Raw genomic sequence first — 25,652 nt, 5'->3', positions numbered from 1 at the left:
TATTATCGAAAGTGTCCCAAAATGATTCTCGCAAATTTGGTAAGATTTTAAACCGCACCAAGTGCCCACAAAAATTGAAATTTCCCAAAATAACGAAAGCAAGTGTAAGGGGAACACGGGCGGCTACATTTTTTAAATTAGTTCGTACATCAATAGCCGTACAGAGAAGGTTTTAGATTTAAAAAAAAAAAGTACTAACAGATAAATCTTTTTAAACATGTAAAGTTTAATTTCATATTTCGGAAATTCTTCAAATTTGTATATGCTTAAATGTCGTGCTTTCGTTTCTAATTGAATACTATTTTGTTCTTTATACTTATTGCTATTTTAGTTTAATGAGTAAGGAAGAAGCTTGATTTTTAATCACGTCAAAAAGGTTTGCTTTAAATTCTTTCTCCTAAAACAGAAAACAAGAGCAAGTAACGATTGTTTCTCATAATTATTACTGACCCAGGCAACGCCGGGTATTTTTGCTAGTAACCCTATAAATATCGTCGGCACCATGCTAAATTAATGAATGAAAAATCGGGTTTTTCAAATTTTATGTTTGCCGTAGTACTCAAAAAGGGCTACTGGTTATAACTACTTCAACTTATAGTTTTTTAACTCTTAAAGTTATCTATTAAAATTAAAACATTAAATGGAAAAAAAATATATTCAGTGTTTAGGCTTTCATGAAAAGTGCCAATTTTCCATTCGTTAGTTTAGCGTGGTGCCGACGATATATTCGTACATTTTGCGTGCATTTGATAACAGTATCGTCAGCCCCATGCTAAACTAACGAATGTGAAAAATAATAAATAGCGTTTTTCAAATAAGATGGCTTGCTGTAGTACTCAAAAAGGGCTTCCTACTGGTTATTCCTATTTAAAACGATAGTTTTTCACTTAAAGATCAATAAATATTAAAACATTACTTGTACATGGGCGTACATTGTACGTAGACAAGTCATACGTACATGGGCAGTAGCCCATGGGATTTAAGTTCCTACAAAAAGTGCCAAAAGTTATCACCAGAAAGAACTTTGACACGGCAAAAGTGCATTACTATGAAAACTGAAAAATTAAATGCCAAACTAGACAGCAAATATCAAGTTTATCAATCTGCACATGGTTGTTGCTTAAAAAGGAAGTTCAATATAACCACCATTGACTTTCGATTTCTAACAAAAGAAGAATAATACCAAAAATCACCACGAAGGTAGTTTACAGCGGCAGCAAAGCTGTCGTTTTTCGACAATACTCAAACAAAATAGTGCACCACCCCACATTGGACTTTCTATGGTTTTAAATTGAACCGTTCCTACGTAACTATTAACTTAATCTAGTTTTGAGAGCTTCATTAACCCTTTGCGACAGCGTCAACTTCTAACTTTACAGACATTGAACAATCTCTTAATTAGTCGACTGCATATCACAGCCAGCCATTGTAATTTTAATAACAAACATTTGATACCTACAAGTTGTTGTCGAAACTTATTTTTAAAAAATTGTGCTTCATTAACACTTTACGACAACGACTTCTAACTTTACAGACATCGAACAATCTCTTAATTAGTCGACTGCATATCACAGCCAGCCATTGTAATTTTAATAACAAACATTTGATACCTGCAAGTTGTTGTCGAAACTTATTTAAAAAAAAAATCTTTCATTAAAAATCTTTGAGGCATTCATTACCTGAACTGTCCATACTATTGCACTTGATGTCTGCAAGGGATCGACCTCCAAAGACTGGAAGAGTGGATAGTAGTGAAGGGTAATCTCTGGGAGAATTTTCGATTTCGCTCTGTAAATATTTGATGGCTTTTTGATAATTCTGAAGAACCTGACCGCGGCCAGTCATATTAATTGCCTTCCATGCCTGATAAGACAAAAGCACATTAGTAATAGTATACAATATACAACAGCAATATTGGCAATTTTAATGTGATTCAATAGTTAGCTCTCTAAATATCACCAACAATGGCAAAATTAAAACCAGTTTTCAAAATAAAATCGCCAAATTTGCCGCCAAATTGGCGACAAAACTTGGTGACCAAAAGACTGGCAATGTATCGCCAAGGGTCCGACAAATTATAACACCACTTCAGTTTGCATCTAAATTAACAATGATTTCCCCCTAAAAAGTTGTAAAAGACCCCTTTTGGGACATCCAAATGCAACCAAAAAGGGAGGTGCATAACTAGACCCCACTAGGAGTCTACGTACCAAATTTCAACTTTCTAGGACATACTGTTCTTGAGTTATGCGACATACATACGCACATACGTACATACGGACGTCAAGAGAAAACTCGTTGTAATTAACTCAGGGATCGTCAAAATGGATATGTCGGGTGTATATACGTTCTTAGGCATTTATCCACGTGTGGTCGGGCCGAAAAAAAAATTCAACTTTCTTTTGGGGGTGAGCAAAATAGAAGTTAAGGTCGATTTTTGAGTAAAAATGTTTTCGCGAATATAATACTTCCTTTTTTGTAAAAGAAAGTAAAAAAAGCAAGAAAGGCGATATATTATAGGAATTTCGCTAACTCCACGTGTAGCAACAAACTTCTTAACTATCGCTGCTTTTATTGATTTTAGCAATATGTTTGACAGGATATGGAGGTAAAAGTTTTTATCAAAGCTATTCAGGACTGAATTGAGGTAAATTTTCTCAGCTGGATTTTTTACCGCACGATGTCTGCGGACTCTCGCTAGTGAGATATATTTTCTTTAACTACCACTTTGTTGGCACTCTCAGCTTCAATGAAATAACATCTGCCTCCTGCTCGATTATTCCCTATTCGAGACTGATGAGTCCAAACAGGGACGAAACTGCACTCTGGATGGGATGACCAGGCTGTCGATATATTTCATCTACTTCTACAGTATTCCCTCCGAGTCATGTAAGGAAGGCGTTATCGTTACGATCTCCACCATTAAAATTTCAAGATGAAATCCCATGTCTCTTAAGATTTCTCGTTCTAGTAAATATTAATTGTTTTGGTCTTAAATACATTAAGGTCTATACAGATTGGTCTCGGAATATTGATGGAAATTCTGGTAGTGGAGCAGTTACAGAATTTGACAACTGGATTCAGGGCATTAGCTATATGAACCCCAAGGATTGTTTGGTCATCAATGCCGAGCTTAAAGCAATCGATATGACTAAATTGCTTAAATCAACTCCATGGAAGCCCTCCAGGAATTACGAAAGTGCTTTTAACTATTCAATGTCTATGGGTTTGTGTATTTATACGGGAGATGATAATAATAATAATAACAATAATAAGTATACACAAGAGTATTAGTATACCAGTATACACGTAGTAGTACTAAATAGTATTTATATACATTAGTAGATTTATACAGAGATAATAGCATATTACTCCTTATGTAATTGTTGTAGAGTAATGCAAACTACTACTTAAGTAATAATAGTAGTAATAGTTAGTATTTTTCTGCGTATTATCCGCGGGCGGCCTATAATCCGCAGGTCCTAAAATCGGCCTGAAGAAAAAAAAAGCTTCGTATAATCCGCGGATTTATACGATGTAAAAAAATAAAGTTTGAATTTAACATACGGTCTGGTGGGGGAAAGTGGCGAATGGGGTAAAGTGGTCATTCGTCAGGTAAATGGCTATAGCTTGGAAATAAATGTTCGAATGAACGTGAAAATTTTATTTTAGGATAGGGCAGTTAGAAACTACATTTTGAATACAAAATTTCACATCTGGCAAAATATTATTTGGTAAAATAAAATACTTTGTGTGAATATGAAAAATTTCAAAATCTGAACACCTCTTTTAACTTTCTTGGAAAATTTTGTTTGTTAGAATTATGAACAGATTGACTGCACAGGAAGCTTCCTACATGTCTCAAGAACTCTAACTTATTAGCAGAGTCATTCCATACAGATTCAACGGATGAGTGCACTCAACCATTTTTAATTTTTTTGAAACTCATATCCCAAAAAGATGCATATGAATGATGTTTAAAACCACTTTTATTTTTTCTCTAACCTTAACCCTTGATTTTTTAGGGGTCATCAAAAGTCATTTTCGTAGTCATAAATGGGACTTTTAGACCTTTGCATTTTGGCCCAAATCTAACTGAATAAATATCATGGCAGGACATTTTACATTTTAATCTTAAAGTATATAAGGTAGTAGTCTCACACACTGAGTTATGTAGTTGTAACTTAATAATTAAAATAATGGCAGCAGGCAAAAGTTCAAGGTCAAATGTAAAATTTTTACTCATTTCAAAGGGTCATAACTCGCTTAGGGGATAAAAACACAAAGTGAAATATGGCAAAAACTAGTCACTGGAGTCACACTAATGAGAAAATATAGCTGTAATTGTGTGTTTGTTTACCCTTTAAAAAATACAGCTCCTCAAAGATCAGAAAATTGAGAAAAATGACATTTTTAGACACCTGTAAACCAAAAGGGGATGGAATTAAAAATGAAATTTCTTAGCCAATTGAGTATTCCATTCAAGTATTATACATGTTATATATATTGTTTTGTGTATTTGGTGTTTAAAAAAGATACAGGTCTTTGAAATTGAGCAATTTTGCTAGTTAATTCATACACTAAAACAGAAGTGAAAAGTTTGAAAACTTCATTGCACTTTCTTAAATTACGTATAGTGTGCTCTATGTAATATATTATACTGGGAAAAGATATTTTAAGTATAAAAATAATTATTTTAATTTCATAACTTAGAAATATTTGGACATAAATGAGTAGTTCATCCATGATTGACAACTTAAGTAGTTCATTTATAGACTATCTACACACACACATTTTCAATACATACAAACATACGCTCTGTACATTAACTTATGTAACTTGCCTAAACACGTGCAAAAGCATTATCTACATAGTTAAAAGGAATAAAAAGGTGCGTTTTTCATTTCTTGCTTTAGTGTAGTTTTAAGAAAATGAACTCACACAGTAGTACTATAGTTCTGGTGGTGACACAGCATGTGGCGTACTGAAATACTTTACTCAAATAGACAACAAAACTAGAAAGAACTTTCTTAATTTACGTAATCACGAAACGGATGTCAACTTGAGAGCTGAATGGCATTTCTCTGCAATATCACACGGTAATGGACATTGTAACAGAATCAGAAGAACCGTAAAAAGAATTGATACTACTAAGACTAGCTTGCAAAGAACTATTAGAAATCACATTTTAATTCCTACAGAAATGTAATACCTTCTGCATTTTTGCTACTAACCATTGCATGTATCCTTGTGAGCATTCAGTATATTAAACTAGCTGAAAAAATGCTGCAAGAAAGGTTTGACTCTGCAAATAAAATTCCCAATACAACATTTAATCACTGCTTTATGCCACCGTATTTAAATATTATCTCTGTAAAATCATTGTCCCCTAGCAATAGGTATGAAGAATAGTGTGTTACTAAAAAGACTATCAAAGGAAAATGCCCATAATTGTCAAAAAAGTTATTACATATCTTGTGTTGATCACTAAATTTAGAACCCCTGTCATTGTCTTGCTCCTAGTACATTTTCAAAATATCAAATTATGAATGTGCCTTGGTAAAGCATTCCAAAACGCCATATACTTGAGTCACCATTACAACTATAGGACTACTAGGTGAGTTCTTTTTTTTTTTTTCAAAACTACACTCAAACAGGAAATAAAAAACGTACTTTTTAAAATTTAAATTTTGTATATATAATGTTTTTGCATATGTTTAAGGCAATTTAGATACGTTAATATACAGAGCATATGTTTGTGTGTATTGAAAATTTGTGTGTGTAGATAGTCTATAAATTAACTACTTGAGCTGTCAATCAAATATGAACTACTCATTCATGTCCAAATATTTTTGAGTTATCAAATTAAAAGTTTTTTTTATACTTAAAATATGTTTTTTCAGTATAATATATTATATAGGCCATTTAAGAAAGTGCAATGAAGTTTTCACACTTTTTATTTCTGTTTTAGTGCGTAAATTAACTAGCAAAATTTCTCAATTTCAAAGACCTGTATCTTTTTTACAAACCTAATACACAAAACAATATATATAACATGTATAGTACTTGAATGGAATATTCAATTGGCCAAGAAATTTTATTTTTAATTCCATCCCCTTTTGGTTTACAGGGGTCTAAAAATGTAATTTTTTTCATGTTTCTGATCTTTGAGGGGCTGTAACCAATAAAGGGTAAGCAAACACACAGCAACAGTTACATATTCTTGTTAGTATGGTTCCAGTGATTAGTTTTTGCCGTGTTTCATTTTGTGTTTCCGTCCCCTACGCGAATTATCCCTCTTTAAAATGAGCAAAAATTTTACATTTGACCTTGAACTTTAACCTGTTGCCATTATTTTAATTATTAAGTTACACCCACGTAACTCAGCATGTAAGACTATCATCTTATGCACTTTAACATCAAAGCGTAAAATTAACTGCCATAAATGTAATTCAAATATATTTTGGCCAAAATGCAAAGGTCTAAAAGTCCCATTTTTGACAGCGAAAATAACTTTTGATGACCCCTAAAAAATCACGGGTTAAGGTTAGAGAAAAAATAAAAGTGGTTTTAAACATCATTCATATGCATCTTTTTGGGATATGAGTTTCAAAAAAATTAAAAATGGTCAAGTGCACTCATCCGTTGAATCTGTATGGAATGACCCAGCAGTTAACTGAATCTATTTTGGTTAATTTTTCGGAACAATTTAAGTAAGATGGGGTAAAGTGGTCATAATATTAGGCTTAACGAATATTGTCCTTCTAACGTCACGTAATCTTTAAGTATGAGGCAGACACAAATGAAATATTAATTTAACTTAATATGTATTGTTTTGGTTAAATATACGAGTATATGCGTATGCATGTGCATATACTCGTGTAGGCACGTATACGTACGCATTCACAGAAATGCACCAATAAACGAGTATTATATGGATATCTGTAAGTATTTTTTGTCTATAAAGGTATACGTTCGACTATACACGTATATACCCGCTTATACTCGTATATATACGAACACTCATTTTCTCAGGTAGACACGTATACATGCGTACGTACTCGTAACTCGAGTAGACACTTACACACAAGCATATCATATACACGTATACAGGGTAAGATTAAATTCATGGGCAAATCATTAAGGAGTTAGAGAGGAGGTTAAGAAACAAGAATCATAAGAAACATATGGTCACAAACAAAACGCTGACGCGCTACATGCACGCAAAGCCAGAAACTGAGGGATGCAAAACAGGTCACAAATTTATTACACAAAGACAATTTTACACAACAATTTAGATCTTAAGAAAGTGTTAAAGTGATTGATGAACTTTGTGGCCGGTTGCTGTAATACATGCGTCGTAATCACAAAGCAGTCTCTGTTTCAATAATGAGACTTTTGAAAAACTTTTATCAGTCGCTGTGCCTTTGTTGCGATGCGTGGATTAGAGCTACTACAGGCCATAACTTTAACATCTGCTCTAAATATGTCTTGAAAACTAAAATGTTGGTTAAAATCATCTTTTTTTTTCTTTTTTATTCCAATTGGGTTGTACAAGAGACCCACCTGAAGAGGCGTCTGGGCCATAACCAGACCTAGTGCGCTCCCCTACAATGCATCAGTTTTTTATGTGTCACCATTAAGACGTTGATGCATATGACACAGTAGTTTTTTGACGCCCAGTTTCCACCAGGTGGAGGCACCTGGGCTCTCTTTGATGCGAAATTGCACTAGGAATTTAATTTTTTCCTACGGAGTTCTAAGTCAAACGTCCAAAAGTTCTAAGCCCTAGGGATCTTTTACATGCCGCATAATCATACGACATGTGTGCTGATGATTTTCTTCATGTCGAAAATCCACCGACCGGCATCCCCAGTTCAGAACCCGGGTCCACAGACCTGCAAGGCGAGCGCCTAACCATCACGCCACCAACCGGTCAGGTAAATCATGTTTGTGTAACGAATTTGTGGCCTGTTTTGCATCCATCAGTTTCTGGCTCAGTGTGCATGTAGCGCGTCAGCGACCATAATTTCTTTATGATTCCTTGCTTCGTATCCTCTCCTCTCAAACACCCCTTTGGTTTTTGCCCCAGACCTTGGATTCACTCTGTAAGCATATATGAGCCACTCAGAAGCCAATGCGGTTAAGTCCATATTTTGATATTTTCTGATTTTTGGAAATTTTGATGAAATAAATAATAATCTTCTTTGTTATTAAAGGATTTACTCGTTGGTTACTTTTTTCTAGGTGAGACAGCCCCTTTTTTAATAGCTTCTGAATATATTGTATAATAATTTCAGAAGCCATTGTGAATAAGTCCACCTTTTATCAATATTTTTTTACATAAACTTTGAAATAAAGATTAAATTCTTCTTCTTCTTTCAGGATATTTGTTGGCAACACCGAAAAACAAGAAACTCATAGTAAAAGAAGTCGTAATCCCAGACGCAGATACTTAAACTTCAAACATAATTTTGACGAGGATGATACCTTTCATGGAATTGATATTAAAAAAATAATAATAATAAAAATATGTAGGCCAGTAAATTTAAAAAATATAACTCAACCTATATTATATCCTAATGGCAGAATAATTTCAAGAGAAATAAAAAAAGACATCATATGTTTATTAAAGTATATACCTTCAATTAAACACGATTTTTACAGGACATTAAGGACAACACATGGAGATCAAGATTTACACTTAAATAACTCAGAAGAAGATGGTGTTTGTTATGATGAATAAACATAAAACTTACGACAATAAATGTTATTTTAGTATTTTTACATAAATTTCTTATTTTTTTCAGCTGCCAAAAGGTATAAGTAATATAATTTTTAAGATGCTGTCATTATTTCAATAAATAATTACGTTTTTATTTACACATCCTGTACATATCTTGTTTTTTTGCAGAGTTTACACCTCGAAAAAAGATTTCATACACTTTTCTAAACAAATTAATAAACCAAGAATTTTAAAAACTAATGTATCAAAAAACATTGATTTTCTGAATTTTTGGGGATATACCTGTGTATACATACATGTACTGATATAAACGTAAATGTACGTATATACGTCTATACTGGTACATAATCGTGTTTGCACGTAAACATACGTATATACTTGTTGCTTCCATATATATGTACGTGAGTAGACATGTACAAACACGCACTGGATATATCCACGAAATAACTCGTGTATACCCGTAAATGTATGTATGTATACCTATATATGCGTATATATGTCTACTATACACGCATATACTCAGGTATGCATGTATATACTCGAGAAAGAAGTGCATACACGCATATGATGTTCGTTTATACGCGTATATACTTGTATATACACGTGACACGTATGTATTCGTTTAGACACGTATACTGTAGGTAATCATTTATAAATGCTTATGTATACCCGCATATACTCGTGCATATACTTGTAACAGCAATCGACTATAATCGAAATATACAAATATTTCGGTTATTTATAACGGTTTTGCATTTATTTTAAACTGTGACCACTTTCCCCCACTCCATAGGATAAATGGTCATAAATACATAGGGAAATGAAAGTGTTATAAAACTACTTGAAATAATATTTTTTCCCCTGAAATTCTATGTACCGTGTTCTTTAATAATGCAATGTAAAATAACAACAAAAAAAGTTGAAGTGTTTAAAGAATTTATTGCATTTATTATCCACCTAAGTTGAAAACCTACGATTTTATGACCACTTTACCCCACCAGACCCTACCATTTGAGCATCTAAACTGAAAACGTGAAAGGTAATTACTTTGAAGGCATAATTAAAATGAATCTGAAATATAATCTATATATAATGAAATCAGGAATTATAGTACGCTAATTACTTGAAAAACAGAGTCAAGACAAAGGAGCAAACGGCAAATGGCTTCCTAATTCACTCTAATGTTGATTATTTTACATAGCCTGAATCACGTACGAAAAGCATCCAAGCAGAGTAAAATAACCAACATACAGGCAGGCAGCGAAAAGGAACATGCAAACAATGTAAAATACACAACATTTAGTCGGCGTTCGGTCTCTATAGATGAATCGAAGCGTTGGTGTTAAGGAAAAAAAATCACAGATAATCCACGGCAGCGTATAATCCGCACCTCATAAACTTTGCCTTTCTACACAGATAATCCGCGTATTATACGCAGGAAAATACGGTTTGTGTTACATAAGTAGTAGTACTATACATGAATTGTAGTAATACAATAGTAGTAATTTACATTCATTGAAGAGATCATCTCCATTATCTTATCCAATGCATAAGCATAAGACTATTGACGAAAGCTGGCAATATTTGAGAAATGAAGTCAAAAAACATGATTTGAAACATTTATGCTACGATTTTAGTATTATGCGTTATTTTTAGTTTCTTCTGTGTCTAATATACAGGGTGCGTCTAAACAAGAAGTCAAACTTTTACTTTTTTTCTTGAAAACATCTAAACACGCAAGATACATACATTAATATATGGTCGCAAAAGCAATGCTCACGAGCTAATATATACAAACACTGAAACTGACGTATGCGAAACAGACCATAAATTTATTACATAAAAATGATTTCACGCAATACTTTAGTTTCTAAGAAAGATTTAAAACAATTTATTTGCGATGTGCAACTGAAAAAAGAATTCTTTAACCCTTTCTAAACTGCAAAATGTTGCTTAAAATCGTCTTTGGGTTATAAATTTGTGATCTGTTTTGTACCTGTCTCCTGACTTTGTGTGCATGTAGAACGTCAGCATTGCGTTTGCGACCATATTTTCCAATGTATTCTTGCTTATTTAGATGTTTTCGATCACTGGGTAAAGCTTTTCTATCTTGTTCGGACCAAGACCAACTTACATAGATACAGTAGAACCTGTCTTAAGGGACACCTCTATTTAAGGGACATTTTTTCTGGTTCCAGTCCCTTTAAATAGGGACCTCCATACATTTGCCTCTAATTAAGGGACACTCTATTTAAAGGTCAGTCACAGAGAGAAAAAAAACTATTTACAAGTGCATAAGAAAGAGTGAATTAACTATGATTCAAGTTTCACTTTTCCTCTAAAAATTCATTTAGGAGAGTTTAACATTGACATATGTTAAAGAAACAAGTATATATTAGAAAAGTCTTGCTGAAAGTTACATACATGATATGCCCACCCAGATATTTATTCAAGTGAGCTCAGCACCAAACGAAATGGCACAAAAACTAACTAGCATTTTATATACAAATTGAAATAAGAACACTAATTGTAATTCACAATGTCTTGCATTGTAAATGTAAATTATATGACATGAAGCAAATTCATGCTTGAATTACTTCAAAATAATTGTTTTATGCTGCAAAACTTTGGACATACCAAATTTTTGACTTAATTGTAATTAAAGAAATAATAAAAACTTAAAAATAAATGATTAAGCGAATTTTATTTAGTTGTGAATGAAAAAAAAAAGTATTTAATCTAAAATAATGATGGTTAATAATAATATAATAAGTTCATAAAACAATTACACTGAGTTAACACGCTGCATGCATAAACTATAATACCTCCAAAGAAGGGACACCTCTATTAAAGGGACATAATGTCTGGTCCCATTAGTGTCCCTTATTGAGAGGTTCTACTGTATTACCTATCCAATGAGCTATTTTCCATGACCGCGCAAATTTGGAAAATACCGATAGGTGTCACTGCTATTCAACTGCACTTTCGTCAGTTGGCGCGCTGTTTGTGTGTTAAAATCTGAGTTTTAAAATCGTTATTTATAATTCTATTGATTTTTATTCATCAATTTTTGACTTAAAATCACAAAATGGTGTACTGTTGTGTGCCATGCTGTAGTTCCGAAAGAAATTCAAGCTCTAAAGAGCTTGGGATTTCATTTCATGTATTCCCATGTGATAGCTCACGTAGAACAATATGGATTAGCAACGTATCGAGACAGAGTAAGTATTTATTAAATTGCTTCATAAAATTGTAGTTTTCAATGCTATGTACCCTAATCTACGTCTAAAGTCTATGTGGGTATATTTGAACGAAGTAGTTCGTAGTATTTTAATGATGTTACCCGTTTCAAATCATCTTATGAAATTCACAGTCTGAACAATTTCAAAATCGGTTGTGTTTTATTAAATATCCATAAAGCTTAGAACATTTTTTGATGCATCCGCTTGTTATATTGTAAAATTAGTCTTTAAATGTTACCGGTCTTTTAATCTACGTCTAAAATCTATGTGGGTATATTTGGACGAAGTAGCTCGTAGTATTTTAATGATGTTATCCGTTTCAAATCATCTTATAAAATTCACACTCTGAACAGTTTCAAAATCGGTTGTGTTTTATTAAATAGCCATAAAGCTTAGAGAATTTTCTGATGCATTTGCTTGTTATAGTGTAAAATTAGTCTTTAAATGTTACCGGTCTTTTAATCTAAGTCTAAAATCTATGTGGGTATATTTGGACGAAGTAGTTCGTAGTATTTTAATGATGTCACCCGTTTCAAATCATCTTATAAAATTCACACTCTGAACAACTTCAAAATCGGTTGTGTTTTATTAAATATTTTTAAAGCTTAGAACATTTTCTGATGCATTCGTTTGTTATATTGTAAAATTAGTCTTTAAATGTTACCGGTTTTTAAATTATACAAAGCAAGACCATAATTTTGGTATTCCTATCTGGTGCATTTAATGACTATATTAGCTCACAAGCGTCTTTGCTTAATGTTTTTTTGCTGTTGTATCTGCAGTAATTTTCAGTTTTAGTAGTTCATTGACGCTCTGTTCAGGGTTTTAGCGATTTAAATCTTCGGTGATCATTTAAATGTTCAAATCTTGCATCATTTCGCATTCAGATCTATAGGTAGATCAATATGAAATCGGCAGTTTAATCAGCGTTTGTTTACACATTTTTAAGTGCATCTTTTTGCAACTGCTTAAACATTTTTGTTTCAAATTCAAATTGTTTTGCATTCTATGACAACTTAATAAACAAATTATTTTTTAAGTACAAATACTGAAATTATATTATTTTTACTTCCTTTTACAAAAAAGGAAGTATTGTATTCGCGAAAAAAATTTCACTCAAAAATCGCCCTTAATTTCCATTTTGCTCACCCCCAAATGAATGTTGAGTTTTTTTTTCGATTCGACCACATGCGGAAAAGTGCCTAAGAATGTATAGACACGCGAAATATCCATTTTGACCATCACCGAGGTAATTACAACGACTTTTCTCGTGACGTCTGTATGTATGTGCGTATGTGTGTATGTGCGTATGTGCGTATGTATCTCGCATAACTCAAAAATGGTATGTCCTAGAAAGTTGAAATTTGGTACATAGACTCGTAGTGGGGTCTAGTTGTGCACCTCCCCTTTTGGTTGCTTTCGGATGTTCCTAAGGGGGTCTTTTGCACCTTTTTGGGGGGAAATCATTGTTAATTTCGATGTAAACTCAAGTGGCGTTATAATTTGTCGGACACTTGGCGATATATCGCCAGTCTTTTGGTCGCCAAGTTTTGTCGCCAACTTGGCGACAAATTTGGCGGAGTTTTTTTTTTTTTTTTTTTGGTTTCAATTTGGCCATTGTTGGTGATATTTAGAGAATAAATATTGAATCACATTAAAATAGCGAATAATGGGGAAATGACATTAAATTGGAGTAAAAGGAAGTCATGTGATGCACACATCAGCTCGTTTAATTTTAAAGTTATGTTACTCTGTTGATAAAATACACTATTATATTTTATGAGTTGTTGTATTAAAATAAATTTATTGCATAATTTACTAATTTAAAAGGTACAAATGTTTAAATCAAAATTCATTTTAAAAAAGTTAGTCTTGGTTTTAGTTTCACGGCCTGGAATTTACCGGAATAGCCGGTAGGGGGCGGTACAACTCAACTGTAATGGGGGTGTGGTACGTGCGGATACGAAGTCTCGTAGAAGCCTCGCCGTTGCTCGGGTCATATCTATGGAAGTTAGTATTGGTTCGGACTCACCTTGTAAACACAAAAAAAAAAAAAAAAAAAAAAACCGAATTATTCAAAAATTTCAAATGTCGACAAATTTTCACGTATTAAGAAATTCTTTTACATAGAACACGCACGCGCCTAATTGTTTTATTTTTTTAATAAATGATTTACCTGAGCAATCTTGGCAGTAAGCTCTACATTATTAGAAAAGCTTCCATCCATTTTCTGTCCTTTGATTAACGCATTCATGGCCGTTCTGGCCTCCTTATCAGCAGTTTGCAAAGTTTTGTTCTGCTCCTCAGTAAGTTGTTGGCGCTTTAAACAAGCAATCGTCAAAATACCATAATACTTCATGTCTACAATGAAATTGAGTGAAGAATATTCAATGAAACGTGCAATACAAGAATAAACAACGAAAAATTTGATATAGACATTTCAGAAGCAACATACAAGAAAATTAATTTCTAATGATTTTTTATTAATAGCAAATAAGGCTATTTGCAGAAAGACAGCAAAAAGTAAAACAATGTCAAGATTTTTCTAAATTTTGTACATTATTTTTTGAAGAAATGCTGAGTTATTTAGCTAGGCATAAGGGGCAATTTGATGAGCAAAACTTCTCTCTAACAATGTTTTACATTTCACTATACCTTTTCAGATTTTTCATTCATACAAAATATCACACACGTACAAAAAAAAAAAAAAAAAAAAAAAATGTAATGCTCTATTTAAAGTTCTTGAAAATAAAAATTGTGTCAAGTGCCGTATATTCAACAATCAGGCTTAGGTAAATAAAATAAAAAATAAAAAAACATTATGAAAATTTCTCTTCCAAACAATGACGACAGATATTAAAATACTTTTAAGACATTAAATCGAGAAAGATGGATTTAAAAAGCGTAACAATGGAAACACAGAATAAAATTGGTTTTAGGAATTTATGTGCAAAAGAAAATGGTTAAAAGAAATTTGAATGGACAGGAGATTTTCGAACTTGTTTTAAAAAGGCTTGTAACTTTTTTTTTTCCTTTCGATATAGAAGCTTAGTTTTTCGACCAGAGGTCGAGATAGATCTGGAGTAAAATATCTCGCTTTTTCCAATGGTGTCAAAAAGAAAACTGTGGGGCAATTCTTTCCCTTTTTATTGATAGATTTAATGAAGAAAGTAGTGCCTAAATTTCAGTTAAACCTTAAAAAAATCAAGCTAAAATCGCAAATAACTCCCAACGTAATTAAGTTAGAGCAATGAAAAATATTGTGTAGAACGCGGAAAATTCTACCCTTTCCAACAATATGTAATACTAATACATGCAAGTAATTTTTCAGCCCCATGTTCGAGAATTTATGTGATAATTGGGCCTAATTTGAAATCAAAAAAAAATTACTTGTCGATTTTTTTTCGAACTGGTCTGCAAACCTTTCCGGTGCTAAAAGAAAGATACTGTGAAAATTTCAGCAAAATCGGCCGGGCAGTTCTCGGGTTTTGTGCGTTCAAACAAACAGACGGTTTTTGGAGACTTCATTTTTCTATGTAGAGATATACTAAAACTGTTACTGGTTATACTCACCGTTATCCGTCGCTGCTAGCAGCTCTTGCACTTTTGCAATATTCTCCTGCAGTTTGCTTGATTCTGCATTGCACAAAGCCAGGTGAACTAAGCCTTTTCCGAGGTCAGGAGCCTCTGTAGGAGCTGTGGCAGGAAATGCAATGGCCTCCAGATCAGAGACAAATGTTTTTCCGTAGAAATCTTCTGGGTCTGCGCAAATAGCACGTAGAGCATTGATAAAATTTGCAACCTCTGGGGGTGTAGGTTTGCTGAAACGAAACCAATTGATAAACTACATGAAATGTTTTTTTTTTCTATTATGTATTGTTTCGGTTTTATACAGGGTGTTCCGTTCTAACCTGCAAGACCTTTATTTTCGAGACCGTTAGTACTAGATGTATACTTCCAATTGCAAAAATGTTCAAAATAAGATGCAGAGTTAAGATATTGAAAGTTTGAAGCAAAAATAAGTGTGTCAAAAAATAAAAATAATAACTTTTTATACGGGCCCTATGTCCCCTAACTAATATTTAGAGAAATAATCTCCATTGAAAACTATTATTGACGCAAAAAAACTTGACATTCATGCGACCAAAACTCAAGGAGATATTTCAGTTCAAAGTTTTAAGGGACCGCACAGGAGATGAAATTAGTACTTATCGCCCTATCAGAAGAATGACAGGTCGTTAAAGTAAGAAAAACAAGGTTTTTTCAATAAAATATTTTTCATTCCTGTTCAAAAATAAATACAAATGTTTTGTCGTGATACGCAAAAACACACTACAAAACCTCGAACAATTTGCCAATCCACATTCTATGCACACATATAATTTTAAACACTTGTTAACAGCTGTATTTTCCCCCAAAAGGTGTTATTGACAGCGAGTGGAAAGTGGTGTAAGTCGCAAAACGCTGCGTTTCATATCACGGTGAATATTGGTCGTACTAATTTCAAACTTTTTGTGTTGGAATAATTTTTCAATGGAGATTATTTCTCTAAATATAAGTTAGGGGACCCGGGGCCCGTATAAAAAGCTAAAATTTTGTATTTTTTGACTTATTTTTGCTTCAAACTTTCAACGCCTTAACCCTGCATCTGATTTTGAATATTTTTGCAATTGGAAGTATAACATCTAGGACTAAAGGTTGAGAAAATAAAGGTATTGCAGGTTAAAACGGAACACCCTGTATATACCTGTTTATATTCAAATTAGATTTTGTAACCATAGAGACCGAAGGGGTAATTTAACAGTGCCTCCAAGTGTCTAATGGTACCCTTCATAACCAATGTCAGGTTGATTAAAACTTAGTAAACTAAATTAACATGCCCAGCTTTAGGAGCTGGGCATAATAGGTTAACATGCCCAGCCCCTAAAGCTTTTTATCTCTTCTTTGTAAACTTTAAAACGTGAAAAAAGCACCACTGGGACCAGAAAAGAGTTAGCATTCCTTTATTAAAGAATCATCCATATAGATCTAAAGAAACAGTGTTCCTAAGTGTTCCAGTGTCCAGTATCCGAATTCGAAAAAAAAGTCTTCAGTGTGTGAGTTTTTGTTCCAATGATCTGAAATATATGAAGAACCCACCGAGAGCACTGGATAAAAGAAAACGCGTCACAAAACGACAGTGCTAGGGTATAGATGCTAGATAAGCACTCAGTTTCGATTTTATTAAACACTGGCACAGTTTTGATTTTACTAAAACACTTTGCAAGATCTACCTCGAAATTTCCATACAGATTTCGGGAAAATAACCAAAAAAGAAGCATTTTAAGTCCCCGATTACGGGAAAAGCCTCAAAGCAAAAGCCAGAATTTTATTCGTTCATATTCGAGAAAAAAATGGCGACATTTCTTTCTTCTCAATGATTTTCTTCACGCTACAAATTTTAATAAATGCATTGTTCAACAATGATTGAAGGCTTACCTACATTTTAGCATGAAATTAGTTAAAAACAGTTATAATTCACGTTCTAATTATCTTGGATTACTGGAACGAATTTTATCTGAAGCAGAAAAATCAGGGATTTCTATGGATATTTTATTCTAAATTTTGCGAGCATTTCTTTGCCCTCATATTATAAAAATGCCATTTTAGAGTCATAATATTAAAAATTCAAACGGATCGGTTCTTTTTTGGCGTTTGACCCCCCCCCCCCCCCTTGTTCCTTCTCGGATGCCCAAGTACTTATTTGCCAAATTTGACCGTAAACTGTGGATTTGCGTAGAAAACATACTTACACACACATACATATACCGTGGCGTACCTATCATAGGTGGCACTCGGGGCGGTAACTTTTGGGTGTCCCCCCCCCTACAAGCGCAAAAGATTTTTTTTTAATGGAAACATGAAATTTATGTTATTTTCAGAAACAACTGCATTTGTGATACAACGAAATTTTAAGTGAGCTAATCAACATAAAACAAGTAACAGTGTGGAGTCCGGGGATTTTCCCTCGGAAATTTTTCAAAGTTGTAGTCTTAAAATGCATTTTAGCTTCATATTTTTCAAAAACTAGCAATTCCACTTTGAGTGTCACCCTCCAGATGGATGTCACCAGGGGCAATCGTCCCCCTCGCCCCCCGTAGTGACGCCACTGATATACACACACACATATACTATATACGCACACATATATGTATGAACATATATTCTCTGTTTTATTTATATAGATTTGGTACACCATAATATTACTAAACAATGAAATATTTACAAACACGTCATTTTGACGGTTCCCTTCTCTAACTTCTCTAAAAGAAATTACCAACTTCATTGGTGCGTGCTACGTGATGTCTGTTGGGAACATAACCATTTGTCCATTATCAACTTTACTGTCGCTTTTATTTTTTAGCCACAGTCGTCGCTGTAAAAATCAAAGCGCTGCCACAATTAGCCCCAGTCTCCCCTGCACTCACAATAGGGTTGTTTCCTTCAGTCAAATGTACTTTTTTTAGTCACTGAAGCATTGAGAAGGAATTGATGGAGAGAGTGCAACCCTACTATCCCGATACGGCAACAGTACCATGTGACCTGGGGAGCAATTTCGAGTTGACCGTAACCGCTGAAGAAGTTTTCTTTAGCTGAAGCCACGCATGATAACAACCTTTAACTGTAGAAGGGAAAAATTAGATTTATAGTAATAGTGCAGTATTCTAGCATTGTAAACTCAGAGGAAAAAACCACACCAGGAGGTCCAGTAACTTTTCTCTAGCATGTACGAATGTTTTTTACTTCTAAATAAAGAAAAAATAACATTTATATGCATTCAACGAGTACATATTCCACAGTTGCCTATAATTTTTAAATTTTTTTACTTATTTTACCTATAAAAGTTATAAAACATTGTATATCTTGAGTGCAAAAACCATTTTAGTTCCATAAAAACGCTTTTTGCTTAACTAGTAATTATTTTAACGGCTCTTAAGCATTTTGTGTACATATGCTTTGTTGGCGAGTATCTTCTCGCCAAGCTCCTGGGAACAGCAGATGCGCAAGAATAAAGATTTGCTATTTTTATGCTTCAATTTAAATACTAGTATGCGCCTGCGTATGAAATCATTTCAAAACATTGATTACAATACATATGAATCCATAAATTTTCAGCCTATAACAGAACACTTTAAACTATTTGTACATGCCCGTCGTTTTAGAGAATAAACATCAAAATACATGAGAAATGCAATAACATTATATTTTAAAATCCGGAAAGAAGTGGGGAGAGGGAGTTTGAATGATAGGTCTGTATTTGTATCCGTTATTTATTTATTTATTTATTATTATGCGGTAAAGGAGTTGGAGCCAGAGTTGCTCTGATTTGTAGCCACGACTTCATAATAAGCGCCGTCGCGTCGTCTGAAAAATATTTAATGCCAAAAGAGCGATTGCGTGCCAAAACGCGACAACTTCCCAGCCAAAAAAGTCACCTGACCTGGGAAACATTGAGTCCCAAGCTTATATCACTGAGACATTTGCTATGGCTCCCTCCATTAGTATTCCTTCTCAATGCACTGAAGTTGATAAAATAAGCAAAAAAAAAAAAAAAAATATGGAGGGAGAAAAAAAAAAAAAACTTTCATTTTCCCAACGCTGAATTTGTAAATAATTTTTTTTAATGTCCTATTTTGAAAATAAAGAGTGGCCTTTATGACGTCACAAATGCAGTTTGCCGCATCTGTCTACCACGTTTTCACGCTATGGTATTCAAGAAGCGAAATTAATATCGCGCTCTAACCATATCGTTGCTAGTACACGTGAGTAAAGATGTGAATTAAATATTTGCTCTGTGAATGGCGTCAGTGAATCACATTTCATCATTTGTGATGTCATAGGCAGAAGGGTAAACGATGAAAGCGCGCACCGATTTAAGTAATAATGAAAAAATATTAAACTTAGTCAAATTATTTTTAAAATGGTCAGATCCTATGTTTTTAAACATGCTCTTCAAGAAAAAAATACTTATAAAATTTCGGAAACGACCCATTAGCCCCAGTTTCCTTTACCCTCTAGGTTCAATATTTTATTTTACGTTGAAGAAGAATTTATTTGATCCTTGTGTAACTAACTATTAGATGCAAAAGTAAAAAAAAAAAAATCAGATTATTGAACTCTATATTACTCTTTGGTAACAATTTGAAGCTCTAGAGCTTTCGCCATCAGCTTTTCTTCGCAATTTGCATTAAAATTTGAGCCCTTTGCTAGGTGTACAGCAGTAACAGCTTCTGGTGTGTTTTCTTCCCAACCACCAGCCATATTCTGCTTCTCGTTTAGCAACTTCAGAGCTTTTTCACGGCTTGCACTCAAGTCACCAGTTACGACAACTTCATCGCCTGTAGAAAAAGGAGACCAATAAGAGAAAAGAAAACGAAAAAGACAAAAACAAACAGAAAAAAAACCGCCATTTTACATAGATTTTTTTTCCTTTTTCTTTCCTCAAAGCCTGAAAGAATATCGACATTTTTCAGGGACATTTAGAATGAGGGATACAGTCAGGGTTGTGCCAGACGTCCCGGATTTCAAAGGACAAGTCCCGTATTTTGAAAAATTGTCCCGCGTCCCGGGGAACTTCCATACGGGACGGCTAAAGTCCCGTATCAGGGTTGGCCGGATTGGACCCAATTAGGTTGGACCCAATGGGTTTTTTTGAAAAAACCCATTTAAAAAAACCCATTATTTAGCCCACTTTTGGGTTTTTTTAAATTTTTTGAGAAGTTTTTTAAAAAAGTAATTAATTTAAATACTTTTACAATTTAAACTTCTATTTTATTTGTTCTTCACCACAGACAATGGACATAAAAAATGAATTTTGAACTTTAATAGTATTTCTTAACTCTTAACGGCATTAAAAATACTTCAAAGATTTAAAAAATATATACTTAACTTTTATTTTTAACTGGTCAATAAATAACTCAAATTATCTTGACTAAGTCCTGTCACGTCTGGTTTTCTCAATATTTGTAGATTGTACAGAGGAAACTACTCTAGCTAAAAGGCTTTCATGTGAATTATTTTCTGCAACCCGACACGTCTCGAATTTCGAATTAACAAGTTACATTTTTTTAAAGAAATTAACAGGATTTACAAATGGTCGGACAGAAAACAGAATAGGATGTACAGTATTTTCATTATCTTACAAAAAAGTTTAATATTTCTTAATCTGTACACAGAAATAGAAAAACAGGCAACATAAAATTCAAAGAAATGTCTTGATTAAGCTGGAATTCAGTAAATAGGGATTTAAACTACTTGAGGTTCTACAGTAGTTTTGCATAAAAAAATGAAATACAATAAAGTAAAATGCAAAAAAAAATAGTAGTAATTAAAAACGAACAATAGATTTTATCACTCAAGAAGTAATTTTGCCTTAACTGTTGGTAATCATGTAAACTAAAAAATCTGAAACTTCACCATTCTTGGGTTTCGTCGTCTTTCATATTCTTCTTCAGAAAACGCTGAATTTTAACTAGTTTTCCAGCTTTTTTTACCCCAAGACAATTCTTGTGCATTGTTCATATACTTACGCTACAATATGCTACAAGTACCCTACATTTTCCCTAAAAAAAGACAAAAAAACCCACATTTCTTTTAAAAAAAACCCAGCTTTAGTTGGGTTTTTTTGGGTTTTATTTAAAAAAACCCAAAAAACCCTGGGTCCATGGGCTTTTTAAAAAAAAACCCGGGTTTTTGCCAACCCTGTCCCTTATTCTGGCTGATAACAATATTTTACAGAACGAAACATTATTTTAAGGCAAAAAAACCTAAGTAAAACAAAAAATGTGAAATAAAAAGCAATAAAGAAAACTATGTGGCAGCAAACGCAAAAATTATTTTTCTTTTGATTTGGTTGGTATGTTTTTGTTTTGGCGGCAGACTATGAGGAACCAAATGATTGTTTCTTCTTATGTTGGAAATATATCTCTGCACATGCGTCGTCTATCGCAATGAAAACGGTTTTTATTCTTTGATAGGCGACATTTTGTGAGGTTTAATGCTTCGTTACGATTGAATTTTTCAGATTTATCATGAATAGACGTCTCAAAAATATCCCCCCTTCCTTTTTTTACTCCTAGAAGCCTGTCCCGTATTTACTGTTCTTAGTTCTGGCAACCCTGGATACAGTAAAACCTGTAAAGTTGACCACCCTTGTAAGTTGACCACTTGTCTAAGTTGAACGCTTTTTTCATGCACGGAATTACCTCTTATCATATACAGTGGCTCCCAAAAGTGTTCGTACACTTTGAAATTTTTTAGTAAAACCAAAATAACTCGAAACTGAATTCGAATATGAAGTCCAATATTTTTTCACATCATTTCTATGTCATTCTAAATACAACACATTGGTTTTTTCAAAATATTGATGGATCTTCTTTTTGAAATGGGTCAGAAAACGAAGAGACACAGAAATAACACGCCACAAAAGTCATCGTACACTCAAATATTTTCGAATAAATTGATGATTCAAATTGTCATATACCGTTTTCTTAATATTTTCGCATTGTGTTGACCCTTAAGAGTCATTTGGCTTTAATTTTTCGTTTATTTATTCCTTAATATTGTGCTTATTTCTCTAAAATGGCTGGTATTCGTAAAAAACCGCAAACACCATTCAAAATTTGAATTTTTTTCCCACAGTAGTGGTAAACTGGTTTGAAATGTCTCTAAATTAGTTAATTGATTTGTTTGTATTGTAAAGTGCTTGATAAAATGCTTTGAAGAAAGGAATCGGGCCGAAAACAAGGTAAGAAAAGGTCAACCGGCAAAGTTGACAAAACGTGATCGGAGATTTAAAGTTAAAAAATTTATGAAAAATACACATTTGAGTGCTGTAAAAGTTTCTGCAGAGTAAAATGAAACATTTTATATTTAATTTTCCCCTAAAATTGTTTGCCAAATTCTCTGATTAGCTGGATTAAATGGGACCTCTTCCCGCCGAAATTTTCTTGGTCGTGCGAAAAACAGAAAGCTTACGCTTTTCGTTGCAAAATCAATGATAAATAAGCTAAAAATGTTTTAGAATCACGTCTAACTTACAGATAAATATTAATTCAACATTTTTAGTTAAATTGTTGCATAACTGTAAGTAGAAAAAAAAAATTAGGAACTTCATCTTAAGAACTTATTTGGATCAGTTAATCAGGACGGTGGAGGTGTTCTAGTGTGAGGGTGCATATCAGCATCAGGACTTGATAGTTTGTAATTTTTTGATGAAATAATGAATCTTGCTGTTCCTTTAAATATTTTAAAAACCAATTTTGAACTCTTAACCAAAAATTTGGTTATTGGAATCAACTTTATTTTTTATCAAGATAACGATAAGAAGCACAAGGTTTTCAACGTTTGCGTCTAGTGCCTCGAAATTTGTCTTAAATTTTAGAAAATACCCCCTCAATCTCCAGATTTTAACCTAATGTAACGAATTTAGAGATATCTGAAGGCTAGACTACGAAAATAGGGCTTTAAAACGAAAATAGAGCTAGAAAGAGTAAGACTAGAAGTGTGGTTGAACACTTACTCAGAAATTACGGAAAAAAAAAGAAAGAAAAATAATGAAATCTATTCCCAGACGTTTAAAAGGTATTATGAATACTGTATGATATTCTACTAATTAATAACTTAATTAAGAGTTAGATTATTCAATAATCTATAGACATTTTATAAAGTGTACGAAGACTTTTGTGAGATAAAATTTCCGACACTTTTTGGTTTTTGATTTTTAAAAAATTAAGTTTTAATATTTTTTAAAAACTTTTCATGTAGTTTTGTTAAAAAATGATCATAGATCTTATAATTAAATACCTATTCCGAAATATTAATTCTAACCAATGGATTGGGGACTATTTCGTTGAAAGTCGTAGGTGTACGAAGACTTTTGGGAGTCACTGTAAATCAACCTCTGTAAGTTGACCACCTGCTTAAGTTGACCACTAAAGCAGTGCACCGCAGGTGGTCAACTTACACAGGTTTCACTGTATTTGGTACTGTCTGTTTACGCTAGAGGTGGAAATTTATAAGCGACCAGTGAAAGCGATTCTATTTGTTTGTGTCTAGCAGGGAGGAGAGGAAAAGAGTGTATTGAATGCACACATCAAAACAAAAATGTTTGAAACAAACAAAAATTCTAAGGGAACAACTATAAGAAAATAAAACATTTCATTTCACTCGGGGCTGCAAATCAATTTCGAAAACACTGCATTTTCAAAACAGAATAAAATAGCTGGGACTTGCATGAACAATCGCACATCTATAACGGCATACTGTCATTGTTGCAAACTCCTAGATACGTTCTTCATTTCAGCCTATACACCGGATGTTCGCCTTTAATTTCAACGATATCGAGATACTGCTTCATACTTTTTCTACTCAAACATTAACCCATGATAAAAATTACAGAAAGAGTAGCAAACGAAATTTTTTCTTTTACAGTACAAATCAAAAAGTGCTCAGAAATGAGTTTGGAAACTTAAAGGAAAAATTGCTATATTTTTAAATAAAATCTATTTGATGGTTGGTTTAATTACACTGGTGGACAACATTTGGCGATGGAAAGCATTTTCCCAAATATCTTGAGAAATACTGGATAAAAATTGTTGAAATTTGGTGCAGATATAACTTATAGTATGACAATAATGTGTGCAAAGCAAAAATTAAATTGTCATTCATTGGCAAGAGTTATTGGCAACATTCCAATGCAGACTGAACTTTACGATGAAAGATGGCAATGAAAGTGAGGCTTGTATGGTGTGTGGCCGCCTCAAGTGTGATGTGTGGTCACCTCTGACAGATAGACAGCATGCACAACGAGTATGCATGCTGTTAATACGAGAGTTAAGGAGTGCTTGGGGGAAGGTCCTTCCACTCTTCCACCGTAGCAGTTTTAAACTCGGAAATTGTTCTGGGTGGGGGTTGCCCTTATGAAAATGGTCTATAGAATTCTATTAAAAAATTCTTTAGAAATACCTATATAGAGTCTTATAGATTTATGGCCCAATATTCTATAAGCCGTTCTCTATAGAAAAAAATTCTATAGGTTTCTATAAAATTAGTTCTATAGAGTTCTATATACTTCTTTTAGAATTCTATAGAGTTATTTTTACAGAATCCTATAGAAATGCCCTATAGAAAATTGGGCCATAATTCTATAAAACTCTACACAGGTATTTCTTATAGAGCCTCTATAGATCTTCCTATACAGCCTCTAGATCCTATTAAGAGTCTCATAAAACACAATGACAATGCTTTACATAATTAATATACAAATACAAATACAATACAAATACAAATGTGACGACCAGCAACAGGCTCTGGGCCCAGCTAGGCTGGTCCTAGTCAATTAATTAGTCCCCAATGAAGATCAATGGCCCTCTTAAAGCTATCCACTCCCTTGCTCATTACCGCCTCTTCCGGTAAGCTATTCCAAGTGCCCACGACCCTGCTAAAGTAGTAGTTTTTCCTGATTTCCAAGTTAGCCTGAGATTTAAATAGCTTAAAACAATGACCCCTTGTCCTGCTTTCCCCGCAAAAATTTAATCCATTTACATCTTTCATTTTGATAAATTTAAATACCTGAATCATGTCCCCTCTGACTCTCCTTTGCTCCAGGCTATACATGTTAAGCC

At 33.4% G+C, this 25,652-nt stretch overlaps 1 protein-coding gene across 1 annotated transcript in view; it reads right to left on the bottom strand.

Moving 5' to 3' along the window:
- The window catches only part of LOC129220525 (uncharacterized), a 54,018-nt gene that overhangs the window by 5,158 nt on the left and 23,208 nt on the right, over positions 1 to 25,652 (bottom strand). Inside the window, exons 5-8 of the mRNA XM_054854953.1 lie at positions 20,156 to 20,366; positions 15,562 to 15,809; positions 14,165 to 14,349; positions 1,680 to 1,863 (exon numbers count right to left, since the gene is read on the bottom strand). Coding sequence (XP_054710928.1) covers positions 1,680 to 1,863; positions 14,165 to 14,349; positions 15,562 to 15,809; positions 20,156 to 20,366 — 828 coding nt within the window. The remainder of the gene's footprint in view (positions 1 to 1,679; positions 1,864 to 14,164; positions 14,350 to 15,561; positions 15,810 to 20,155; positions 20,367 to 25,652) is intronic.

Source organism: Uloborus diversus, chromosome 4 (assembly GCF_026930045.1).
Source record: "Uloborus diversus isolate 005 chromosome 4, Udiv.v.3.1, whole genome shotgun sequence".
NCBI lineage: Eukaryota > Metazoa > Arthropoda > Arachnida > Araneae > Uloboridae > Uloborus > Uloborus diversus.
Note: the sequence above shows the minus strand (reverse complement) of the source record. Positions and strands in the feature narration are given on the sequence as shown.